Below are 12,360 nucleotides of genomic sequence, written 5' to 3'. Positions count from 1 at the left end.
ATTTAATGCCAACATCGACAATTGTCTATTAATCAGCACGTCGGTTATTTTCATCGAAAGTATGCTAATCTATTCATTCCTTGGCGGTTTCCATGACATTCAATGCCCGTTTGTCGTCTTTAAATTATTATCTAGTCTACTATCGTAGTTGGCAGTATAAGATAATCGATGATTGTATTCTGTAAATGGAACTCTCGAAGTGCTATTGGCGCATCACTTTATAATAAGCATCATTTTAAATATGTATTGACCGAATTTAGACAGTTTATACGATATCCTAGACCGCCATAAACGAAATTATTCTAACGATAACATCAACATCCAGTAGTGTTATCCGTACAACACTTTTTGAAATCTTTGCTGTTAACGCTAAGCCATCATTGACTTCGTTCTGGTGGTCATCAATGACCATACCAATCGGTTGTTACGGTGTTTAATGTGAATCAACGTTTTATCAATTTATCAATCCCTGAAATTACTTGATTTTGGCAATTGCATATCTCTAGAAGCTATTGAAGACGTCTACTGTACATCATGGGAGTCTCAGCGGCAACCATGCAACTAGTAGCGTTTATACCGTCAGCAATCATTCTCGTTTTGGGATTGATCAATAATATCGTTATTTTAGTGACAATTATCAAAAACAGGAGTAAAAACACGAAGGCTCTGGTGTACTCTTTCATTGCGAATTTAATATTATATGATATCTTCGTATTAACACTTTATTGGCCTATTCAATTAATTAAAATGTTCATTTTTTGGCCTTTCGGATCTTTTTGGTGCTATATTTGCAATAGCTTTCCAATACTATTTAATGCAGGTTTTGGTGTCACCATGGTTTTTATAGCGATTAGTAACTATTGCGTTATTTTAAGAGAACCAAACCCTAATCCATCTACCAGTCGAAAACTATTCTTGTCAACAACTATCTTTTTGATCGCTATTGGTCTTTCTTCTCCTTCAATTATATTTACAAAATACTTGTCGTCTTCTTATGGCAAATCTTTATGCTATATTTCTCCCCCTAGTTCTAGTAATGATTTAACAATACCAAAGTCTTGGCTAATTTACTACTCGACCATTTACGCTGCGGTATATGCATTTCCTACGGCAATAATAATAGGGTTGTACTCTCGAGTCTTGTACAAGTTATCTCAACAATCAAGAGACATTAATGATACAGCCAATCAACTTCATGTCCGCCAGCAAAAAGAAATGATTCGATTATTTTTAATTTTAGTAGTGATATTTTTGTTACTGTCAACACCGGAATTTATTTACTATTGGATATATTATTCTCATCATTCTAACAACTTTATTAGTAATAGCGAAAAATTGATTCAACTTATTTTGCAATTAATTTCAATTAGCAAGAGTGTGATAAATTCTTGGATCTATGCTTGCTTTGTACCAGAAGGAAAACAAATTTTGTCCCATATCTACTGTGTTAGCCTTAGGAAACGAAAGGTACATAAGTAATTTGTTGTAACAAACTCTTAAAAACTTTCCTGTATAGTAGATTAAAGAAGATTGTTAGTATGAATTTACTTACGTTAATAGTTTATAAGAACGGAAAACTATGACGAGAATGGACATACTCGCCCATGTATTTTGTTTACGTATTAATTTCTTGTTTCTTTTGCTGTCTGATACTCTATCGCCTTTTCTCTGTTATTCAATATCAGCATTTCCTATTTATCATTCTACATTACGAAGCATTGTATCATAGTGTTACGATGCGTAAGCTCGTCCTAATTATTGAGTAATATTAAATATTGCTTGTGTGGATTGACGTTTTATTAATTGTCATTTCTTCATATAATTTGTTTAATGAAGATGCCTTTTTAGTTCGTTAGTCGGTTAGATAGTCAACTAGTTTTTCAATTGATATTTAATTGTAAAGACTATAATCTTGGGTGCCAAGATTCCTTCAGTAATAAATGATAGTAAATCTCTGACTATCTCGTCTACATCATCTGTGACGCTATAATTATACCATAGTATTCGGTTGTTGGAACTGAATTATTTGGTGATATAGCTAATCTCGCCTCTTTAAGTTAGTAAGTGGCATTCTACGCAAGGATTGGCGTGTGTAGACTACTTTGTCACTAGTGGTGTGTGACACATAGTGATGCCAATTTGAAAATACGAAGAAACCTTATTGCGTTCCAGAATTTGTTTTTTAGAATATGAAATAACACAGCCAGCATTTGGAAACTAAACTAAGAGCCCGCCACTGTTAGCCCTTTGTGAAACTAATTTCATAAAGTTATTGTTCGCATCTCGCTATTCTCCTGTGTGTATGAATATTTGTACTACCTGTATTTGGACCAAATTAACAATTATCTGATGGACGGACATTTTTACAAAAGTTATTTATTATGAACTCATTTGGATCTGTTTTATCAGCATACCAGGAGATAATAAAAACTATAGATAAGCTATGCCTTCTGATGTTGCAATCTTGAGCAATTTCTAAACAGAAGTACGATAATATATACTGAAATTAATACGAGAACTCTCCTTTAACTCATACTGTATGTCAACAATTGCCACGTATGAAAAGACTTTTAATATAGTGATGGAGGGTTCGATATATCGGAGGATTGAGATTTAGTTGCCATTTACAATTAGTACACCAAAAGTTGTATAAAAGTTATACTTTATTTTAAGTAGTAAAGTAAGTACAGTGAGGTAGTTACGGTAGACCAGCGTGCAAGCTGTCGTGAGTAACGTGTGAAGAATAACCAAGAAAAGAACAATTTCTGAAGTGGAAAACGGCGGTATTTATAGTTTAAAGATAGAGCACATGCAGAGAATAGGATTGTAGAATTAGATACAACATATACTATAACAGGTTACAACATAACTGATGATCGTAGCAAACAGCGAGTGCTATAATAACTAAATACAGTAGCCTATATATGAATGTGAAGTAAGCGGACTGTAGATATGTCTAAATATAAGAGCAATACAACATGTCTATATTTAAGAGTAGACTATAGTTACAGGATATTCTAAATACACTACAAATATCTTGTATGGAAATCAATCAGATGACTTATTATACCGCATTTATTTTCTCTCTAATGATCTCGCACTAACATATCAAGTGTTGCCAAACCTGAAACTTTATTAACTCACAGAATTTATCTTATTCCTTATTACAATGCAGGTGTAATAAATTCTACCCTTTAAGATAAATTAGCACTCTATGAGTGACAGCAAATAAGATTTCTATTTTCGTATGGAACTATATTTGGATATTTATGCTAACTGTAGGGTGCTAAACTTATGTCTCGCTTTCTGGTCTTTTAACTGCAATCGAATGATGGCAGCTGATATGTGCTATGCAAAAATACCTTGTCAAGATATTGTGATTAAGAATAGATTAATGTACTTCTAGATTCCTGTACTTAATGCTACGTTCATACAGAAAAATTACGTTTACTAGTAATAGTTGCATAGAGATTATATGCGCATATAGAACATAATATGCAGTTCAAAATAATTGCTTTATGAGTGGTAATGAATAAGATAATTTCTATTTTAGTTTGAAACGTTATTGTGATATTTGTTAGTCGTTGAATGCTGATCGAATAATATCTCTCTTTCTAGTCTTTTAGCTATAAATGGGTTGCATGCAAAATATACAATGTCAACAAAATGTAATCAAGAATAGATTAATCCACTTTGAAGTTTCCACACACAGCTGTAAGGATATACAGAAATATTACGTTTACTGATGATAGTTTCAGTGCAATTATATATTGAAGATAGTTGTGTTCATATTATGAATTACATCGTCCAACGAAAAGTACTTTTGGCATCAGAATAATCGGTAGTACATTATCTGATATAAAAGATTAGCTTTACACTGCGGTTGCAAATATAATCATGCATTTAGAATTAAACTATTGCAACTGACAAATAGAAAACGTTTATGAAATAATAAAAAAAATTATTTTGTATGGTGTTATGCTACATTAGATCTGCATTTATGTGATATTCTTTAGCGGATATTCTTCTTGAAATCTTTTGCTAAGAATATTTCGTTGATTGAATTATGTAACTATAGATGTACTAATAATTAATAAATAGTGACCAAGTAGAGCTGCAATTTTCATGCTCTATTAATAGTAATGACATCGAAATGAAGGATTCGTTCATGTAAGATATAGCCGTAGGACGATGTACAATCTGCATTAGTAGGACATTAAATTTGAAGTTATACAAGGTGTGATATAACCGATCTTATCCAAATTCTAAAATTTATAGGAGATTCGAACTTTATTAAAGATCTTTTACAAAAATAATATATGCACATCGCACAGCCCTACTCTAGCCGAATACGACTACCATAGATTTGCAGAAAGAAATGCTAGAATAATCTAAGTTGCCAGTTTATGTAATTTTTGTAGTATTAGCAGCTAGAATCAGCATGGTAACATTCAACCATACTTTACACATATTCAGATTATTATTATTAGTAGTAACAACATTTTATAATGGACCATCATTAATCCAATATGGAAATGACTACAGTATTTTACGCAGACGATATTTCTACTAGTTGGAGTACTGTACGATCATGGACAACTCTAGTAGTCCCTGGTACAATGAACTAACTATATCCTAATATATGAATTATAGCTCTAGTTTTACTTCTGACCGTGACTGTAACCGTAACTTGACATCCTACTGTCCTGTATATCGTTGTCTCCACCCTAGAATAGAATCTTCTGCTACAGTATATGGCTATAAGCTCCGAAATACCTCTTAAGGTAAATACTAGGTTACATGACACAAGGGCATCTCCGTAATTTTCTAAATGAGTAATTTGCTAGATATACTAACCTTTTATTTCGAATTAATGTCTTCGTTAATTTACAGGGTAGCGATGTTCACACGAGGTCGATTTACTAATTATATGTCAGAAAGGAGTAGTTTCTCCCGTTCATTATGAACGCGTATAGTCAGCTAATTTACAATAAAAGTATTATCATATTTGAAATTATAATAAATCTTTTTGTATTAATGTTGCTATGGACAATTTCCAGTTTTTTGAAGAGCAATTTTATAGCTACTTTAACATATTATGTAACTTGTGTAACATTTTCAGTAACCAAGTAATGCAAGAGATTAAGTCGCTTAGCATCTTGATAGCGCAGTCTGGTACCGATAAATGGTAGCATAAAATTCTAACGGTATTGGTAAATTTTCCTCTTCTATAGAGATTCGATCTTGTCATGTCATTTACTGGCCACAGTTTGTACTGTACGACTATATTTCAACAAACAAATAGCCTCGATATGGAATGTAGAGCTGTATTCGTAGTATAATTAGATAATAGGTTCTTACGATTTGTATTGAAATTTTGCATATATTCCGCTTACTTTTATTTTGTAGTCATGATGAATTGATTATAATTATAAACAGTGAACAATATTCTCCATGTGTATTTCTGTCCCGTAATTCGATCATACAGAGAAAGTTTTTCTCTTTTTTCCAATTTTTATATCCTTTCTATTGCAATTTTATTGGGCCAGGCCTTACTAGCATCTCCATCAACTTAACTAAATTATACCCCTTTATAGTGACTAGATCTCTTTATTTCGAGTATGAATTTAATTTTGATATCACATATTATGTAGCCTTTCGTATTATTCAGCTTATGAATCTAATACGTAATTGCATATAGTATAATATCCCTACTGTATGACACAATCTTTTCTTAATTTTCGTGCCTTCACAACACTTTCTCCTAAATAGCTGATCGTAATATTAACTTTATTTCTTTTTCAAATAAAATTCAGTCGTTATCGTACGAATTCCTATTTTAGAACTATAGTAAAAAAATGTAGTCTATCAGAGCATAATGGCAACTTTCTGAAAATTCGTCAAACAGATCTAAAACAGTGACAGATTTTATTTGTATTGCGATTAAAATTCTAACTCAATATTCAAAGTTCCTATCGATAAATGGGTCTTTTTGCAATTGTGTAAATAAATGATCCTGTAAAAAATTCTCGGTAGTTTTTTCGGAAAAGTAGCTACTATTGCAATATAAATTAAGTTTTAAAGTTCTTTCACGATTGTAAGTGTTTCCTTTTAATACGTAAAGTTGGAATAAACTTCAGCATTTAAAATCCTCTATCATTAAGTTAATTTTAAAAAAGCTGCATATCTAATCAATTAATTATACGAGCCAACCGCTGATATCAGGAAGCGGCGTATATGACTGTAAAAGAAAGTTGCTAGAGATTGTTGCTGAGCTTAAAATAGAGATCAGGCGAAAATATCTGCAATGGAGTCAAATATCTGTATTTAGTTAAAGATACAGAATCTGATCCCTGTTGTAAATAGTTGTAATGAAATGAAAAGTGTAGAGATCAAGCTACAAAACTTTAACAAACTTTGATTCTACTTTCGTTGCACTCCGGTCGACTTAACGAAAATTTGACACCAAATAAAATTTGGGGAAACTATCGAACAACAATTTATTACAAAAAAAGAATAGAGATAAGTATAAACCGAACAACCTTAAAAATACTTAGCTTTAAGTATTAATAAAATAAGTGACAGACTTAAAAACTGTCAACAACCAAACAACTTTTCAAAAAGAAGAACGTTTTAACTTACGACAATTCGACCCCGAAGGCCTTTTAAATTCTACAAGTTCTTCAAATAAATTCTTCTTCTACTCTCCCTCTAAAATTTTGTAATTACACTATCATTTATAGGCTTCATGGAGCCGTCAGAAGTATTTAAAACTAAACATTTATTAACCAATCGCTCTTAAGATCCATTTTACAAAACTACATTGCACCATTTAAGAAAACAAAAATCATTCAAAGTTCAGACACAATTTGCCCTATGATTCCTTTACAAAACACTATAAAACCAACAAGTTAACTATAAAATACATCAAACTTCACTTCTAACATAATTTCTATCGTTAATACATTATAAAAGTCTAAAAATTAACCTTTAAATATCAAGATTTAGTCATACAAATAAGTCCAACTACTTAACAATGAACACAACCTCTGCCAATTTCCATCTTATTTTCTATTTTCCTAACTAAACTTTCCTAATGTCACGTAATAAAATTCCAAAGTTTGAAATTCATAACAAAAAGTTCAAATTTCAAAAATCAACTCTTACGATATTTTCCATAAACTAAAATCCAAAAATTAAAACAGAAAAATTATAACAGATAAATTAAAACAGATAAATTAAAACAGATAAATTATAACAGATAAATTCGACCGGTTCTGGAATCCGAATCCCAAAATTCCGGATTTTATAAAGATCACAGTAATCGCTTATCATGAAATTTTATAAGACTATTACGACTACTTTTCTGACATTAGTATCGCTTAGTATTGACAGTTGATATTTTAGCTTCAAGCAGTACGGTAATTCTACGATTATAGACTACATTACAGTACTTTACTGTCACGTTATAAATCCCCTTTCTCTATGGATAGGGTTTTGTTACCAAGTCAAATTCGTTTATAATTTGAATAGACTATCAAACGCCCTTTCTTTAGATTAGGCAATTGCTCTAGGGCTATTTCTATAGTAATCTCTATAATACCTTGTAAAATAATGAAGAAGAAAAGATGGCGACATGATGATTTGGCAGGGTAAAACTTAAAGACACTATCACTTCATAGGTATTTTCTATAGTAAAATAATACTAGTTACATACTAAAAGCTATAAAGGACTCTATTTTAGTCCTTTACTACATAGTGTTAGAAATTACCATATATGTTACGTAAGCTATTACATAGATTGTTAAGTATATGATTAGAATATCATCTATATAAGCACTAATAATCTGATGACCTGTATGTAGGCTTGTATTACCGTACATGATTATATTGTACAAGGCGGACTGATAATTTATTATAGATATGCATATGTTGTAAAGTAAACGGTAGCTATAATAGTTAGTAATTAGATGTATGTGTAAAAGGCAACGACGCAAAAGGCAAAAGGTGTAAGCTGGAATATCTATAAATACTCAGAAATTTTAATAATAAAGTCAGTTACAAATCTTACTCACGGAGGAGAACTAATTGCATAAAAACATAACAATCCCGATACAACTTCTTCCCAACATGGCCTCCAAGCTTTATGAAAATTTTCTACTTCTATAACTAGCCTTACGATATGTTATAAATAATGCGATCGGTAGAACGTAAAATTTTCACGTTTTTAGAATCTTTGAACAATATTACATTGTTGTGAGTTGTGACATCATCTGGAGACGAAAATAACACCTAAAATTTAAAATCAATATTATTAATAAAGAAATATTTTTAGAACATTTGCATTTTATGAACCGCTAATGCAACTATCGAATAAATATAGACGTTTTTGACATTTTAAAAATGCCAGCTAATGCAGCTTTGTTCCGGATATAAAGGCAAAATATTGTGTACTTATGAAAATTATGAAAATTAAAGCAGTAGACCATAATTACTGGATGGTAAAGTCAGGTATTATTCCAAAATATCGTATTAGTGAGTCACATCATGATAATTTATCAAAGCAGAATCAATCAGTTAATACTGTAATCATAATACAAATCTGATCATTGTGATTTCCTACCCAAATTTCCAAAATTTAGAATTCATATTTATATATTATTACAATTTCACCAGTCTTTAGTTGGGTATTAGAAGTGTAGTCTATGATATAAACGTACACAAGTAAATTGTATACTTTCCTAATTAGCCTTGCATATAAATCGAATACTGTAGTATCGTCATTTATGGCTGTAGACTTACAGTGTATGATATGTGAAATGTAATAAATTAGAGATAAGACTAATGATTTCTAATTTTGTTATGAATAGGATAATATTTTATAATCAATTATACTTCTGAATGAATTAGATACAATATGCATTTGTGCATTGATACTTTGGATAAAATTTCTATACATTTTTAACTGTGATTTACTTGTAATTAAACGCTTTACTGAATTAATCATCCATTACTAATGATGTCTGCTGTAATAAATAAATAGGTATCTTTTCAGCTCAATGATTAACTTTTGAGAGTTTTTGTTCAGCCCTGGATATGATATTGAAAGCGGCATACAAGCAGAGTTTATAATATAAGCTGCTGTAATGTCCTAATCGTGCTATGAACGCTAAATCTAATGTTATATGCAATAAATACTCGAGAAAATTGGCCGCTTGTATATCTTATCTGCTTCCGTTTTGCTTCTGATTTGACACACGTATTCAAGCTACGGAAATTAGATGATATTATTTAAACAGTTCAAGAGGAACCATCATGTGTTCACACGTATGTATGTGAGCAGCAGCATCTTAACAGAACAGGTGATGGCATATATAACTACAATATTAATTGATCAACTTCCTGCATTTACTGGCCTACACTACTTATCGTATTATACCATTTATAGTATGCAATATAACTCTATAGGACAACATTAAATAATGAATAGCAAATCGTAGTATTTAAATATATAGCATTAATTGAGTGAGAATAAGATACGAAAAAAAGAAAAATTTATTTAACTAATAGCTTACACTTTGTTATATTGATGGCTTTATGCAGCTAATGACAGTTAGCTATTATGAGTTTACTGAATCTGAGATATTATTAATTCTGCAATCTTTTTAATCGAATGATGACTAAAATACCTTATGATGAGTTTGCAAAGAGCTACACAACATCGTAAAAATAGAGTGAATTAACTAAAGATAGAGAAAATTTTTAAATACCTCATGCTACGTGCCAGCATGCTAGAGAACAATACGATATTGATTCCATAGAAACACTAGTACAATTATTTAATATTCTAATTGATAATTTCCTTTTGATACGATATGTAATCTGGAGGGTAAAACCATGAATTAAAAATATATCAAAAATTAAGATTATTCAATTTGTATCGTCTAAGCCTCTATTTTTATCAATACAATAAACCAACTTTTATGGGTATTTGTTAATCAAGTGTTGGTTATTAAAGTGACAAATAAATCTAATACTTTCTACTATTTCAATGCGAGATTTTTTTACTTTTTCTGTTTAAATAAATATTTCTCAGTATAAATGGATCAGGCTTAGGATTTTTCCTATTGCAGTGATCTATATTTCAGTTTGAAAATATGCTTAATTATTAATACCTTACACGATAGGTTTGGAAATTAATTGATTTGTTTTAATCAATTTTATGCAATTGCAAAATGTATTTGTAATACTTTAATTTAAAAATTTCTTACTTTTTATTTGCTAGAATTTCAACAGAAACGATTCGTTGTTATGAAACTAAAAGCATTCAGGCCAGTGTATATTACATACGAATATTGTTCTTATGTATTCGTCAATACTAACCAATTGCCAATCGGTTTCATGTTTACCTAGTTTGAAATTAATTATTTAGTGTTCATGACTAATTATCAATTATATTATTTCTTATTTTACCGCACCACTATTAATTTTTAATGTCTTAGACTTAAAAAGATGTTCCTTTGAATACCGTAAAGTATTGTGCTGCATGTAAATACTTCATTGTTCTGAGTCAGCCAGAATATAAATTCAGATGAGAAATAATCGTTGATATTCCAATTTTAGATAATTCTGATGTAGCAGAACCAGGATACTACATATATAAAAGATTGAAAATACGTTAGTACTGGTAGTTTGCTTGTGTGAACAAGATACAATATAGCGAACTGGTTCTAAAATACAGTTCAAAGGTTTGCAACCATTACTATATAAACTGCGCACATACCTTCACTTTATTCAGTTTAGTAGCAGAAGTAGGACCTATTTTTAGCCTATGTTGCCATCATGCCTTCATTGGGGCAATCTATAATATCGCTTTTAGCGATGCAATTAACCGCAGCCATATCTTCGGTTATCATTCTATCCTCAGGGTGGATTGCCAATATATATGTCCTGATTATTATATTCAGGAACAGAAAATATAAAACCTTGGATAAATTTCACTGCTTACTTGCTAGTTTAGCACTCTATGACATCTTAACTCTCTTACTATATTGGCCCTATGAGCTCAATCAAATCTTCAACCATTGGTATTTCGGCGAAATCTTGTGTCATATCTGCAATGGCTTTACGGTTTATTTTAATGCAGCTTCAGCATTAACCATTGTTGCCATGGCTATTGATCGTTATCAAATCGCAGTAAAAGTTACCATTTCTAATGTTAAAAGTGAATGGAAATTGGCAACCGTCATCATTATAGCCATAATTGCTTTGGCTTTCTCATTACCATCGATTATATTTACAGATGTAGATTTTAATTATGTTCCATTTTCACTGTATAGTGGATCCACGAGTACTGCAATACTCGGTTTAAGCTGTCATTTAGCTTTACCACAGTTTCAGTTCCATAATAACACTATTATATTAAGGCGTTCGGAGCAAATCTATTATACCTGTGGATATGTCTTACTTTACATACTGCCATTGATTATAGTGATCATAATATTCGCAAAAACCAAGCATCATTTCTCTCAGCCAGAATCAGTGGATGAGAAAGAAATGATAGATTCACACAAGAAAATGATTCAAATGGTTTTAGTCTTGATGATAACGCATGTAATCGTATGGACTCCATTATTTATTTGTAATTTTAGAGATGTCTATGGCGCAGGAATGACTGTTAATCAGCACTATGTATTCTATCTCCTTCGACTAATTTCAAAGTTAATGGGCATTAGCAAGTGTGCTATTAATCCTGTCATTTATGCATATTTTTGCCCCTACATTAAGCATCCATTAATTTATTTGTTAAAGCAATGTTTTGGATCGCCCTCATCAGATTTGGTAGTTCAGCCATTGCGACCAAATGAAGTTGCTCCTTTATTATCTGCTGTTGAAAAAGATAATAAGGAGTAGATAGGAAGGGACTGAAGATGTCAATACCGCATATTGACCCTAATAGGATCAGTGGTAAGTACTTGTCATTAACTTTGACTAGTTCTCCTTAGCAACAATCGAGTATATCAGCTTACATATTCCTTTAGTAAGCTATTTTAGTGCTTTAGTGCCTGTATATCAAAATTCCAATCTATTTTAGCTTACCTATGATAGGCGTGTTAACGCATTTATTACTAAAAATGATCAGATGGTACTCTGCAGTCAAGGCTAACATCATAATCACCATAGTATGGTATTGCTAACTTTAAAATATTTCATTAGAGCTGGAAATAACACATTTATGGCTGGATGTTCTTAGGAACGATTGGTATTTTTCACTCAGTAGATTAGTAAAATAGAAGTGTAGGATATTAAAATAGTAGGTAATAAAGCTAATATTATCGCAATTTTATTGTGTAGTTAGCT

General features: G+C 31.1%; 1 protein-coding gene across 1 annotated transcript; it reads left to right on the top strand.

Moving 5' to 3' along the window:
- Window positions 1-10,842: 10,842 nt before the first annotated feature.
- Window positions 10,843-11,913, top strand: TRIADDRAFT_62157 (uncharacterized protein; the record flags this gene model as incomplete). The annotated part of the gene is made up of 1 exon (XM_002118085.1): window positions 10,843-11,913. One exon carries the CDS (start codon window positions 10,843-10,845, stop codon window positions 11,911-11,913), a length of 1,071 nt encoding a protein of 356 aa, XP_002118121.1.
- Between the last annotated feature and the right edge of the window lie 447 nt (window positions 11,914-12,360).

The sequence above is a fragment of the Trichoplax adhaerens genome, genomic scaffold, assembly GCF_000150275.1.
Source record: "Trichoplax adhaerens TRIADscaffold_36 genomic scaffold, whole genome shotgun sequence".
Classification (NCBI taxonomy): Eukaryota; Metazoa; Placozoa; class Uniplacotomia; order Trichoplacea; family Trichoplacidae; genus Trichoplax; species Trichoplax adhaerens.
The sequence above is the reverse complement of the archived record's forward strand: the minus strand, read 5'-3'. Positions and strand labels throughout refer to the sequence as shown.